Raw genomic sequence first — 14,643 nt, 5'->3', positions numbered from 1 at the left:
TCTCCTGTTCTGCCATAATGACTTTCCTGCTGTATTTTCCATACCACACAGCCATGTACTTGGACCAAGCCATGTTCCAGCACTGACTGTAAGGGCAGCCCCACGTACAAGCCGTGCTGCTCGGCATCTCCCAGGCCAGCAAAGGGGACGTTACGTGCAAATCCTGCTCACAGGCCGCCCACTCACTTTGCCTGTACATAACCACACAAGCAAGTGTTGCTCTGCCTGTGGAGTCAGCCCAACAAGATCCAGGGAACCCCCAAAGCTTAACCTTTTGTGGTGCTTGCGTAAGTAGCAGAGCCGCCAGCTCAGACTGTCCTTTCTGTGGTTCACTCCCATGGCTCCTGTGCTCATAGCATCTCCTCAGTCCTCCCATCACCTTGCTGCATTCTCTCATCCCTGCACCGAACTTTCCCTTACCCAGAGCTGCTGTCACCATATTGTTTGCAGATCTGACAGTACAGGGTCTCAGGGCTCTTTGGTGCACGTAGACATTCCTCCTCAGGTCTTTCAGGGCAGTTCATCTCTTGTACCCAACATCTTTCCCACATGTGCCAGAGACACGCTGTGTCCTTCTACCCCCAGACTGCATTTCGTGGACCGTAAAGTAGTTGGCAATTCATTTTATTTAGAAGTTTTCTCTTTACTGAGGCTATAACTTGCAATGATCGCTGAGCATCACCAGTGTAATGCTACAGGCACATCTGAAGCACCACTTTGACTCGTGTCTAGATGTCACATCCCTGGTGACTTATGCAGACGGATTTACCCTGCCTGCAGAAAGGATCAGAAGCTGCCATCACCTGACACAGCTATACAAAAATTCTCCATCCATCACGGAAGTACTTAGAGAAGGGGTGTGCAGGCCAGCAGAGCTTTCTCTGCCCAGGTGGGGTTCCCAGCAAGGTAGCACAGCCCCAGGGACTCATTTCAGTGGGTAACAGAAGCCATGGAGCCATTCAAAAGGCCTTAGTTCAGCCATCTCTCACTACCAGCCTGTTTTTAACTCTTACAGTTTCCTTTTCTAGTGTACGTAAAGCACCAACAGCACCATCCCAGCCACCCAGTCCTTCTCACAGCTCCCAAAGATAGAGTTTCCCCCTGCCCTATTTTCCCAGGCAACCAATGCTCCTGCTTGAGGTGGAAGTCCTGCTGCTGCCTGTCCCGTGCGGTGGGGTGGACGGACAGGGCAGCCAGCCCCAGGGAGCAGAGATAAGCCTGGTTTTGCTAATCAGCCTCATTCCACACTGACACTCCTAAGAGTCGCCCAGGTTATTTTTAGGCACTGCTGGGAGCTGCCAGGGCTCTCGCACCTCAGGAGGTTTCACAGCTTCTTGCTCAGCCCCTTACACCACACTGAGTCAGAAAGACTCTTTGGATGCTGGATGTGAGTTCCTATGGAATTGTGCAAGGCTGAATGAGGAAGAGCCAAGGCAGGTGGCTCTCAGCTTCGTGCACCCCGGGCTAACCAGAGCCCCCTCAACTAGCAGCAGCCAAAACTGCATAGTCACAGCCTGCACAACACCCCTTCCAAGCTAAGCTCTCCTTCCAGCCATGCAAGCACTGCTTTCACACAGCAGCAGAGCTCAACTCAGACCACAAAGAACAGCTGGACAAAATTGCTCTCTTTCCTGCTAGGCATAAAAATAAAGACCCATCCTTGCTTACCTCTGTCCTCGTAGAAAGGTCTTCCTCCACCCAGACACAGAGCTATCCTATCAAGTTCTGCTGTGCCTTCACCTTCCTTTTATACATGACCAGGGCAGCTGTGCTAGAGAATAGCCCCAGCTGCATCTCCTCTGCACTTATTTGACTTCTCCTTGCCTAGGGAAGCCTGCAAGCTGTTGAGGAGGTTGTACTGGGGGTGAGCATCCCTGGGCCAGGAGTTCAAGTGGGGTTTGAGTAGGTAACGTTCCGTCAGAGGTCAGCGCCTCGGTGTGGTCAGAAGATCTGTGGGACCACTGGGGAGTTTCCAGCCTTTGAGGTGAAAATCCAGCAGGGACTTTTCTTCCTGAATGATTAGGGGGAAGGCAGGGGACCCAAGTCTAATTTCCCATTGCAAAGGAATACACCCCATGGCCCACGTGTGGTGGGGTGTCTGCACATCACAAGCAGGGAGAATACATGAGCCTTCCTGGAACATGCCTGCAACAGCAGCTGTGGGGCTTTTGCAGCTGAAAAGTTTGACGTGACTGGTCTGTGGTTCATCTGCTTTGCAAGTCAGGTGTTAGTGCATCTTCCATACAGTCTCTGGTTTGGTTCATGTAAAAATAGCTTGACATATAAAGACAACTAAAGAAGAAGTTGGGAGAAAATAAAAATAATGGAGAAGGGACTCGTAGCCTCCTACCCCTTACAGCTTTGAAAGGGTCTCTGCAGTGGGTGCTGGCTCACCAGGCAATGGGTGCTCATGGCTGTGCTGGGTGAAGAGGGCTTTGGCTCGCTGCTCTCTGCTCCGCAGTCAGAGTGCCATGTCCGCCCAGTGCCAGCCTGGCTTGAGGGGGTCAAAATGGGAGGAGAAAGGTGCCAGTCTGCCATGTCCTAGGGCTGGCCGAGGCCAAGCGTGCCTCATCCCTCCCTGCCACCCCGTCCTTTGGAGGGATCTGTGTCTTTTGGAGGTGGAGGGGATCTGGAGTGCCTTGATCTGTTAGCACCTTGAAGCTGTGAGATGTGAAAAACAAGCTCGACCTGGGAACAAAACAAAAATACAACTGCTGTCACGGCAACTGTCTCCAGACGCACAAAGAGACCAATTATTTCCATTAATCAACTTAGTGAGAAGCTGCAAAGAGGCTTAAGCTGCAGCCGAGGCTCGGTGCTGAGGGGAGGGAGGAGCAGAGAGCTCCATCAAACTCTGGTTGCCAAGGCAAACCATGACTTCTCTCACGGTGGAGGATTTTTGGAGCAGACACTCAGCACCCATGCCCCACGGGAACTGGCAGAGAGGTGCCACCCACTCCCAGCATGGGGACACAGGCTGGCATCTGGGCACTGGGCTGCCCTCCTCACTGACAGACGGATGGACGGGCAGCTCCCTCTTGCCATTGCCCACACATCCTGACGCTAAGGAGATGCTGAGCAATCCCCTCCCACCTCCCTCTCTCCTCCCAAGCCTTCCCCTCTCCCCCAGGGACCACAGCAGCCCACATAAGAACTCGCCCTACCCCCATGCCAAGGGTAGACTGTGATTTTGAAATCCAGCTGGAGCATCTCTTATGTCAGCCGGGAGCCAGGCAGTGGCCGGGAGGATGTGGGGCAGCAGGAGGTGCTTTGGGACAGCAGAGATGCTGCGGTGGGGGTCCCTGGGGACATGCTGAAGGCCAGGAGGGAGGGGAGGGAGTTTGGGGAGCTTGGTGGCAGGAGAAGCTCAAAGCAAGGTTCGCGAAGTCCTAGAGGAGTCCATCAGCCTCATTTTAAACTTGGAGCTAAGAAATTAACAGGCATTAAGTGGTCTGTACTGTACAACAAGGGCAAAGCAAAAGAAGGGATCTGTTTGTGAGCACCAAACCTCAGTCCCTGCTGTAACTGCTCTCCTCCTACAAGAATTATAATTTTCCACCAAGTCCTAGAGAACTCTAGAAGCGCTGTTCCTGCAAAACCACTGCAGTGGCTGGAGAAGCTGTGATGTCTGTGCTGGCTGAATTCATTGCACTTAGCGTAAGAGCCAGAAGGTACAGAGTTATTACGAAAAAAAGCCTTGCAAAAGCCTTCCAAAAATCCCAACGCACCATGCCCAGCCTTGACATCTCTTCACTGCCAAAGTGTGATGAGGCTTTTCCATGCTCTTCTCACCTGGAAAGAAGCTGCTCGGCACATGAGACAGACACACGTACCCTGCTAGGAGATGAGGCTGCTGCCGTGGTCCTGCCTGTTTTCTCACCCAGCTGGGAAACTCAGGGCTCAGCAGTTTGGAGCACATCAATTGTGACCAATAAAACCCACCACCACCACATTTTGGAGAACACAGACCCAGCAGGAAAGCAGGGGAGCTCTGTGCCTGACTCAGAGCCTGCCATCAGCCTTACCAACACTTGTTACTTATGTAGCTGCTACCAGACCGAGTTCCCAACAGGGCATCTGCACCTTCAGTTCAGCTTCTGGCTGTGGATCTAAGCTCCAGTGCATGGGGGTCATGAGCTGTAGCAAGGCCTTGAAGGCATGAGCACAGGTCTAAAAATACTCTCTAACCCTGATAACAGTTACAGAGCCCTCCTTTGATTTGCAACCCCTCATGCATGTTCCCAGACAAGAGCCAGTGGAAAATTTGCTGAAATTCCAGCTGGAAGTAGTCAGACAGTTGGTGGAAACCCCCTGACCTCAAGTGCTGGCTTCAGCCCTATGAGATTTTTTTACCTCCTTGCTGGATGCGACTCTCCCAGCAGGAAACCTCACGGCAGAGCCACAGGGAGCACAGAAATCCCGGTTCTCCCGTCTCTGTGCTCTACCAGGCCCCCCCTCCACAGTAAACTGCCTTACACTGTAAATATTTTAAAAGCCCAGCAGGGCTGCTGAGTGTGTTTTGCTGTTGTTATGGATCCAGCCCCAGCAGGAGAGGTCTAATAATAGTCACTGTACCCTGGAATGAAAGGGCAAGGGGCACTGCACGACGCGGAGAGCTCGAAGGCGACTGTGCAATTTCATGCATCGGTCCCAACAGAATGGCAACGAAGGGATGCGATGCGTGAGCAGAAGAAGGGGTCACGTCCCTCCTCCCCGGCAGAACTTTGACATTTCACCCCAGAAACGCAGCAGTTTAGCTTCACTTCGTGGCTTTATGACTCCAGAAGTTTGAAGGCCAAAAGAGAGAGTCGGATCCTCCGGTGTGACACCAAGCAGGCAGGAGAGCACATCCCCAGCCGGGCTGCGGGACCGGGAAGCTGCCTCCAACCAGAACCCGCGGCCGTTGGTGCCAGCTGCCGCTGCCAACGGGCGGGAGCGGGGCCACGGGATGTGACTCTGCGGGGTTCCTGCCCCCGGGGACCGCGGCGGCCCCGTCCCTGCCCCCGGGGCTGCCCGAGGCCGAGGCGCTGGGCTCCCCAGCTCCGGGGTCCCGGGGAACATCCCCGAGGGCAGGGAGGTCTCAGGAGGGAAGCAGGGTGGGAGCAGGCGATGATTCAGGTTTAATTAAGCAGGGAAATCCCCTGCTGTGTTTAACCCTTGAACCTCCTTCCTTCCAGCAGCCCAGGTGCTGTCCTGGCTCCCTCGAGGGGCAAGGATGTCCGAGGTGGGGGCTAAGCCGCCTTACACCCACAGGTGCCACGGGTGCCTGGCAGAGGGGAACCTCTCTGACCGAGAGGCCCTTTGCTCTCGCTGCAAAGGCGGGTTGAGGGGAGAGGAAAGCACTGAGGAAGGCGAGAGGTAAGAGAGGCAGCGCAGGACGGAGCAGCCAAGCGGGCAGCAGGGGGGAAGCAGGCTGAATGCAGCGGGCCTCGGTGCAGGGTCCAAAAATAGGCTTTCCTCGCCATTAAAAGCTTACAGCTTAACCTAGGCGAGGGACAGATGCAATGTCGTGCGAAGAGCTTCCTTGGAACTGGAGTGCGGGGCTGGGTGTGACTGTAACATCCATCCCATCCCTCAGAGCCGGCCACTGGCATGGGTGCAGGGCTGTGTCTGCTCCTGTGCTGAGTTACACCCGCCCGTGGCATTTCCAGGTCATTTCTTAATTTCTACCATTATTTGTGGTAACTCTTCACTTGTAGTCCCTGGGATCTGCGCTGGGGAGAAGCAGGCAAGGGGGGAATGGGAATTAAATACTGGCTTGTCAGTGGGACCGAGAGGGGCACTGAGCTTACCCCAGAGAAATGTCCCGGATTCTTCTACCTAAGGCAGAAGAAACATTTAGCCCTTTAATTTCTCAGCATCCACCTTCTAAATGGGTAAAATTCAGCCCCGGTGTCTGTAGGGCCGGTTTATCTGCAGCCCCCTGGAGCAGAGCCAGCTGCTCCATCAACTCCTGGGAGACTTCCCTGGAAAATGCCGACAAGCCCAGCTGCGGTCCGACAGCAAAACTGCTCCGGGAGCTGAGTCCACACCAGCAAAGCCAAGACTATTACAGCTCCCCATATTTTAGTCCTCACAAGACACTACCATAAAATAACTCCAGGCCAAACGGCAGGTTTGGCAGAGGCACGGTATTTTGGGGGGCAGGGGAGCAGAGGTGGCTCTGGGGACATGTCTGGTGTCCATGGGGGCTTCCTCACTTGTGGCCAGCTGCCCTGGGACAGGCAGCCCCACATCTCCACGGTGGAGGGGACACAATCTCCCTCCAATCTGCACAGAAAAGCTTTTGAGGAATGTGCAACAGGCAGCAGGTCCCAGTCCCCTGCCAACGGCCTTTGTCACCATGCCGCGCATCCCTGCCTTGTCCCTGCAGGCTGGCATGCTGCGCCAAGGGCACGGGGACTGTTACTGTCACCAACAGCAGCGAGGAGGGAAGAGAGGTGGGAAAAGACCCTCTGGGGACAGGTTGAATCATCTGTTTGAAGTGCTCTGGAAACCCTTGTGCAGTGTATTTGTGTGCTGTAGGCTTATTCCTGCATTGTTCCCTCCCACCAGCCCACGGGACGGGAGCCTGAAAAACTGAAGGTGGGGAGCTGGCGGGTGATGCACCCCACTTTGCACGCCCTGCCACCGCTAGGTGACTGTCCATGATGACGCAGTTTCAGGTTGAACTACATAGGCAAGAGGGAAGGTGGTTCCTTTCTTGTTCCTGGCAGATGTTAAGGAAGATCTAAGGAAGAAATTTTTTACAATGAGGGTGGTAAGGCACTGGCACAGGTTGCCCAGAGAAGCTGTGGATGCCCCATCCCTGCAAGTGTTCAAGGCCAGGTTGGATGAGGCTTTGAGCAACCTGGTGTAGTGGAAGGTGTCCCTGCCCATGGCAGGGGGGTTGGAGCTAGATGATCTTTAAAGTCCCTTCCAACCCAAATCGTTCTACACGTCTATGATTCTATGTTAAAAGATGTTTGCAGCTGACTTAAAAACCCACTGAAGTGTTTTGCACCTGCCTGGAAATCTGGAAACACTCTTTGAAAAATCATTTTTTTCTATCAGAAATCAAGGCACCCACTCCCATCACCTCCCCGGTCCAACAGCTTCCTGGAGGTGGAGGCTGGAGTGTCCATGCCAGCGGGGAGGGCTCTGCCCACAAGGCTTCTGAGAGCCGCCGGCCTTGAAAATCCTGAAGGAACTGCACGAGTTTGAAAGCTTTGCTCATAAATCCGCTCATCTCCGGCTCTGCGCGTGGAGAGCCGAAGGCAGGAACAGCCCTCCCGGCCACGGGAAATAAATAAATCGCACACGCCATCTCCCGGCCGCTGAGCCGGGGCCAAACCTGACGGGAGCGGGGCCCGCTTCTTCAGAGGAACTGGTTCCTTCCCCTATTTGAAATCAAGATCCCGTCTGTTTCCCATGCAATGGGGCGTTCAGTCACTTGGCCCAGTGCTGCTGCAGCTGAGCGGATCTTCCTTTGGCAGCTGCATCAAGGGACACGGGGAAGCCCCTGCGTCCCGCGGGCTGGCTGGCTCCTGCTCCCCAGTTTGTGAAGTCCATCCTGCGAACCAGATGGTCCAGCCCCTGGTCAAGGGCAGGAGGACTCCTGAGCATGTCAGCTCTGAACTGAATGTGGGGACGGAGCCAGGCTTGCATGGGCCCCTCTCAGGGAAGGCTTCCAAGCCCATGTGACGTCTGGCCGGCAGCTACAAAAGGTCCGCAGCCTCTGGGCTCCGAGGAGCTGCGAGGAGGACTTGTCTGGGAATGATGGATGCTCATTCTGTCCCAGGGAAATGGCGCTTCGCTTGCTGAGATCAGCCAGCCTGCTGCATCCAGAGCAGGCGCCTCTTCCTGGGAAGTACAAGCCTGAAAAGGAAGGAGAGAAGATGAAGACAAACAACAGCTGGGATCTCCTGCTGGAGCAAAGGATGTGGCTTTTCCCAGAACTCGTTTAACAGGGGCTAGGTGGATGCCAAGCCCTGGCAGGAGGTGGGTGTTTGCAAGGATTTGCTGGATTTGGAGAAGCAGGTTCTGGCCAAGACCCACGTCCCACCAATGAGTCGGAGCCAGCGCTCCCTGAGCTGCGTTGGCACCAGGAAAGGAGACCCTGGGGCTACCAAAATGCACTGGGTTTATGAAGGTTTGAGGTTGCTGCACCCTGCTCAGTCTCAGGAAAGGGGAGAATTTAACCTCTTTTATCCTGGCTATTGCATCCTCGTCAGCATCTTCTTTCTACTGCCAAAACATCAGGGATTACAGTGAGGAGTGTGATTCCTGCCCCGGCTGGTGGTCTGCCAGCAGATTTCCCTGGTAGGAAGATCAATATTAAGCAGGATTTGTACAAGAGGTTAAGCAAATTTCTCAGTGAGACATTAACCTCAAGACACAAAAGCAAGCGAATAACAAGAAATTGAATTTTTTTCATTACACACAAGCATTTCTAATCGGGACCCCCCTTCTAGTATTTACATCAGCAGTGCTAAAGGCATTTTTTAGTGGGTAAAATTGGAGATAAGACAAGTATTAATCTCTAATTTCCATTCAGAAGAACAAACAAAGTGCCAAACTGACTAGGCAGGAGCTGGAACGATGAGCACCAGGTTTCCAGCGCAGAGGCAGATGCTCTCGCTAGCTCTGTGCTCGGGAGCCAAGATGCCCGTGATATGTTACACAAGCCACCGAGGTCCCTGGACCCTGCGTGCTGTACAAACGCTGGCAAGCTCAAGTGAAAAACCCACAACTTCAGGATGCCTGAGGCTGAGCTAAGAGCTGGCTCGCAGCAGAGCTCGTGGGTGACAAGTGGCTGCTCCAAGTCTTTCTTCCTGCTCTCACTTGGCACAGACACGAGGCTGGAGGGACGGGATCCAAACATCTCACGGAGGGGCTGATTCTCACATGTGAGAGCAGTGCTTATGTCCAAGCAGTCCAGCCCAACACATTCTCAGTGACAATCAACAACCAGTGGGGGCCAGTGCTGATCCAAAGCCTGTAAAATACTCCCCTGTTCCCAGAGCTTTCCAGTGGCTATTAACTGGGGCCCTGATCATTTCCCATTACAAATTCAGGTTGGATCAGCACCCCATCCCCCCATGCAGCAAGCCAAATATGGCCTCTTTTCAAAGCTCCCATGGCATTTTAAGGAGGAAGGAGGGCTTTTTCTGTAGGAAAAAGCTGCTGCAAGCGACCTTGCAGCTCCTAAAGGAGAAGGCCAGAAACTCAAAAGGAGGCATAAATGCCTTGTCTGCCTTGCTTTGCAACGGGAAAGCAGAGCAAGGGCCAGTAAGGCACCCGGGAGGGATCCTTCCTGCCTACCTGCCCTCACCCAACACGGTTGGTCACCCAACACAGTGGTTCCCCCAACACAGGTCACTCCGCATGGTGGGTCACCCCACACAGTGGGTCACCTAACACGGGTCACCTTGGATGCTGCTCCACGTGACAGGGTTGATATCTAAGATTTCAGTAGCTGCTGTTAGGGGAACCGGAGCAGAGTTTCAGGGACTATTTTTTCATGCTGTAATTTAACTCCACAGAGTAACCTAACCTGGAGGGAGCCATGACTCGAGGCTTGCCCAGCATCCTTAACCTCACAGCTGTGTTTTCTCTGCAGCGTTTTGCAGGTGTATAGAGATGCAATGGAGGTAGAGTCCAGCACGTACACCGACTTTATTTCTTGCGATCGGGCTGGTCGGAGGAACGCTGTCCACGACATCGAACGAGATGCAACTACCATCAGCATGCGCAAGCTGACCGAGGACCTAGGTGACCTCTCCGTTGAAAGAGCAGGTGAGCTGCCACAGATGCCAGTAGACCCAGCTCCTGGCACCCAGGCTGGAAGGACAAGGCATGGAATGGTAGCACAGCTGACCCATGCTGTCTCTGGGAGCATCACAGAGATGCTCAGGAGGAACATCCCATTCCTGGCTGCAGTCAGTGCCTCCATACTCGGTGGGTACTCATCTAGTGGGAGACTCCTCAGGCTGAGGGGCTTTAGCAACCAGTGGGATGGTCCAAGGGTTCCTGGCAGGTCCCAGGTTCACCGGCTGGTTTGCAGAGGCACTGGTGCTTAAACAAGCCGTGAACTGACCAAGAGCCTTCCCAGGGAAAATTACACAATAGGTACACCTTAGGCTTTCTAAAAATCAAGCACGGGACAGGTTGTGGTTTACTTTGTTCGTTGTTGTTTTTTTTTTTTTTTTTTTAAAATCAGCCTTCAAATAGTTCCACAGTATTTTAAATAACAACAGAAATAATTTTAAACGCCACCAACCATCTCCAAATTGTCCCCTGTGGTCCAAACATGGCAGCAATATCACCCTGCTCAATATATGCCAGCCAGCTGACTACAAAAAGCATGGATCCTTGTTCAGGGCACAAGCAAACCAGCCACTCTGATTTCACTAATGAGCAACAAAACATACAGCACCACTGCAGAGGGTAAACGCAGTTTTGGCCCTTGCTCTTTCACTCCTCCAGCCTACAATCTGTAACTGTAAAACCACTTTAAAACATATTACCCCAACTGTACCTCTTTCAACATGTCCATACTAGAGTGTGTCCATCTGCCCATCCATAATAAGCACAAATCTGAGCTCTTCTAACAGGGAGCAACTGAGGTAGGTGCCAGGCTGTCGGGCAGACATTCCTGGACACTCTTTGGAGCACTTGCAAGTTGCCCTTACGCAACTTAGACAAGATTAGGCAAGGAGAGCACATCCCTGCCCCGAGGCTCCCTCCCAGCATCACCTGATGTGTTGAGAAGCATTTGTATTCCGGGAACATGAGGGGAGAACCCAATACTCTTAAGCCAAGTATCTGGCCACTGGAGGGTAGCGATAGGTCTTCAGGTGACGATCTGAATAAAATCAGCTGTAGCAATTACTGATGGTGTGTGTCCGCAGCTGAGTATAACCATGCTTTCTTCCCAATCCTCCCTTCTGCAGAAAGCCAAAGAGATGCCACTTCTTCTGAGAACGACCCTGGAGCAAGACCAAAGGGGCAAGAAAACAGCCCCTCCCCATGAAAGTGTACAGGGGGTGGGATGGGCAGGAGGAGGGCCTTGCCGTGAACATTAAACAAGAATTTGCTGTTGAATCTGTGGACAAAAACCAACCTGGAACAGCAAGTTGTCTGTCAAATGCCTCTGCTGCAACTGTTTTTGTTTAGAGAGCCACAAGATGCTGCGCAAGGACTGGCACCTCCAAAAGACTCCTGCACCCATCCCCAACAATTTAGAGCAACACTGCCATGGTCGTAGTGATATGAGCCATTCTCAAGATGCCTTAGCTGCAGTTTTCCCCAAGGGGAAAAAACGATTTCAGTAATAATAGATGCATCAGACTTTCCTGTCCAAGGTACCTTCCTACTTTACAAACTTAGACTATTATTTATTCTGTTTCCTTAGATTAGAAATTTAGATTATTGAGTTTTCTAAGCCTCACCCTCATCTGCATCTTAGACCTGACTTGGCCTCTGGACTGTCCATGCAGCCCCTCATCAGGGTGGGCGGTGGGGAAGGGACCCGGCCAGTCCCACCGCCTTCACGTCAAGCACCACTCACCTGGGCTGCTGCCGCTTAGCATCAGGAAAGGACCAAAGTACAGCTCTGGGTGGACGAGCTCCACCTACAGACCCAGCAGCACCAGCCACAGGCATCTTTTTCTTGGGTTTTAGCATTTTAAGAGATATGTTAAGGGGAGGGGAAAAACATTTTGCTGGTTTGACTGTTGAAATTCAGGCTTAACTTTGCAAGCTGTTAGCTGAGATGATCTCTGGTAGGATCTCACACCATTCTCTCTTTTAGGAGACATGTTTTGTGTTAAAGATGGTTTGATAAAACTATATAAGCTGTTGGAATAAATAACACAGCCTTCAAGTACTGAAGGTGATTTTTTTCTGCCTGGATGTTTCTTCTTCCTCCGTTTTGCCTTGTAGCTGGTTGAGCTGCAGGGTGGTTACACCACCTGCCCCTAACAGGGCGATACGAAGCTGTGTTACAAGGGTCCCTTCCATTGAACCCCACGGGTTTGCAGCAACCAGGTGGAAGCAGATGTAGTTGAGCACAGAAAATGTTAAAAGTCTGCCCACACTTTCCCAGATTTGCTGCCAAGCAGCGCTTTTCCCATTGCTCCCCTCCTCAGAATTCAAAGCCCAAGGCTGGCTCGGATGTGGCAGAGTGACCCAGGCACCAGAAGAGGTGCCTGTGGGTAAAGGCATCTTTCCTCTGCAGCACAGAGCTATGAGGACATCTCTGGCATCTCACCCATCCAGGCAGAGCCCATCCTGCCGGAGCTGCGGGAGACAGCTACAGCCCCGCTGGGATCGACAGCCGGCAAGGGGACAAGGCAGAGCTGGCCTGAGAAATACTCTCTGCTGGTGACACAGGGACAAGCATCACCCTGACAGCCTAGGGAAGAACTGAAAGTTACAAGTTTGAGATTTCTCAGAGAAAACAAGGTCATAAATAAGCAGAGAAGCAGCTGCCAGACAGGGAGAATTGTCTGCGGGTCTCTGAGAAGCGATGGCTGCGGGACCAGCATGGAGATGTCCACAGCTCCAGCCTCCACAGGAAATGAGGATTTGGCAGCCAGGTAGCGGCTGCATCTGCCGCTTTGGCAGCTGCAAACCCGCTCGGCCCCAGATACTATTGCAGTATTGGACAGTATTGGACAGCGGCCAAGAGCCTGCTCCTGTTTCCCTGTGCTCGGGGACAAAACAGCAGGTAGCTCCTGGGCTTGACTGACTGCACAGTTGGGTCTTTGAGCCCCATTTCCAGCTCTTCTCACTGCTGCTGAACAGTATTTTTGGCTCGTGCTGACACAGAAAGAGCTGAAAGGCTGCGCAGAGCGGCTGTGCACCACGCAAGACCTCCAGCAGTCAAGTGTGGGCTAATCTTAGGTCTCCTTGGTCAGAAAATATCTGTTCCAGGATTATATTTAGGCAGATGATTAGGGACCTGTTGGCCAGCTACCCTCAGAGGGCAGGCAAGAGGCATCAGGTTCCCCCTGCAAGCAAAAGAGCCAGCTCAGCTGCCGTCGCCGATTGTGCTGAAAGACCAAGGGCACTGGCTTAAGCCAGCCACATCCTGACTTGCAAAGTTGCTGAGCACATGGATGCTCTGAGCCCTTCATTTCAGTTGAACACAGGGGCATGCAGACCTCCCAAAACTCTAACTGGGCACTAAACGATCAGAAAGTCTTTCAGCAAACCCTCTCCTGTGCGAGCTGACCATGCTGTCCAACAGCCGGGCAGCCTAGGCTGCACCATTTCTGGCTCTTAGCATCGACTGACTGTGCAAAACTCAGGAGAGCAGGGAAGAAAATGGTAAAATATTTTTAATACACGCCAGAAGAAGCGAGAGCACACAGCAGTGGTGTTGCTGCTTCTCGCAGCAATACGTGTCCCTTTGATCACCGAAGGGAAAAGGACAGGTGAGGCTGGAACAACCTGCATCCATAAATCCAACTTGCCCATCTAGCAATGAGCTGGGGTACCTGTCCTCTGGATGTCAAAGTGCTCCGACCTGGCAAGAGGAGAAGGCAGCAAGCAGCTGCCAAAGGTCCCATCGCACCTACCGAACCAATTAAGCCTCATGCTCTGGCAGGGGGTACAACGGCTTACGCTATGGACCACGGATCATGGTTCTTAACAGTCACCCTTGAACAGAAAGGCAGGAGGACTTATCTTTTAATATAAATTTGTTATTTTATTAAACAGGATTAACAATCAACTGTCCAGAATCCAAACAAGCAACTCTTCTTCAGAAACAGTTTTTGGAGAACAATTACCCCCAAAAGCCTGGTTCTTACTGCAGTCATGTTCTTAAAAGTGATGCTTTATCGTTTGCTTTATAAAAGTAAGAAATTCACTCTCTCATATCCGTCTATCTAGCTATACATATATATGTGTGTATATGCACCATGTACTTCAGAGATGAGTATTTTACTCAGAAGACAACTATGGAAGCCCAGAAAGAATGGAAATACTCCCAGCCCACAGTCACTGCCGGCTGAGACAGGACCAGTCTCATACACTATCCATGGTAACGGTGACCATGGCCCCTTGTCAAAGGCAACTTTTTGGTACAGTATCTTTGGAGTAAGCATCTTGGTAGACACCTGGGATGCTAAAGCACACCACACACTCACGTAAGAAAACAATGGTCTCCTCTCTGGATGCACGGCTCTATTGCATATTAAGTAAAAATAACACAATGCACCAAAATCGCTTAGAAATTTTGGTGAATATTTCTGTATAAACTCTCCACCAAACTGAAGATCTGACTTCTAGCCAGTGTTGTGGTTGAGCGAGAGAAGCAATTCAGATGGGACCTGAGTCAATATGTGACATCGGGCCCTAGCTTGCTAATTTGCTTACTCAGTTTTAACGGTGCCTAAAGACTACGTCAGGTCAGGAAGAGGGCAGAATGGTTAAAACAGGCCATCAATCATGGTCTTTCCAAGCCCTAAGCAAAGACAGAGGAAGAGCAAACTGCAGTTCACGGGAATTCTCCAGGATGAGTACAAAACCATCAAAAGTCCCAGAAGGCAGATTTTGGCCCAAAATGGTAAAAATATGTTCCAACTTCCTATGCATGTGCGAGCATGGTCACGGCCAGCTGTGAGCCCAGCTGGAGCCTGAGTCCAAGGTGTG

At 52.2% G+C, this 14,643-nt stretch overlaps 1 protein-coding gene across 1 annotated transcript; it reads left to right on the top strand.

The window, feature by feature from the left end:
* Nucleotides 1-5,215: 5,215 nt before the first annotated feature.
* On the top strand, nucleotides 5,216-11,014 carry PKIG (cAMP-dependent protein kinase inhibitor gamma). The gene is made up of 3 exons (XM_009982578.2): nucleotides 5,216-5,322; nucleotides 9,602-9,777; nucleotides 10,935-11,014. Exons 1-3 carry the CDS (start codon nucleotides 5,216-5,218, stop codon nucleotides 11,012-11,014), a joined length of 363 nt encoding a protein of 120 aa, XP_009980880.2.
* The last annotated feature ends 3,629 nt before the right edge of the window (nucleotides 11,015-14,643 follow it).

This window comes from Tauraco erythrolophus, chromosome 18 (genome assembly GCF_009769465.1).
Source record: "Tauraco erythrolophus isolate bTauEry1 chromosome 18, bTauEry1.pri, whole genome shotgun sequence".
NCBI classification, from domain to species: domain Eukaryota; kingdom Metazoa; phylum Chordata; class Aves; order Musophagiformes; family Musophagidae; genus Tauraco; species Tauraco erythrolophus.
Note: the sequence above shows the minus strand (reverse complement) of the source record. Positions and strands in the feature narration are given on the sequence as shown.

Coding starts and splice junctions, on each gene's coding strand:
- PKIG (XM_009982578.2), top strand. CDS start 5,216: ATGTCCGAGGTGGGGGCTAAGCCGCCTTACACCCACAGGTGCCACGGG. Junction 5,323..9,601: donor TGCTCTCGCTGCAAAGGCGG/GTTGAGGGGAGA, acceptor TTTTCTCTGCAG/CGTTTTGCAGGTGTATAGAG. Junction 9,778..10,934: donor CCTCTCCGTTGAAAGAGCAG/GTGAGCTGCCAC, acceptor TCCCTTCTGCAG/AAAGCCAAAGAGATGCCACT.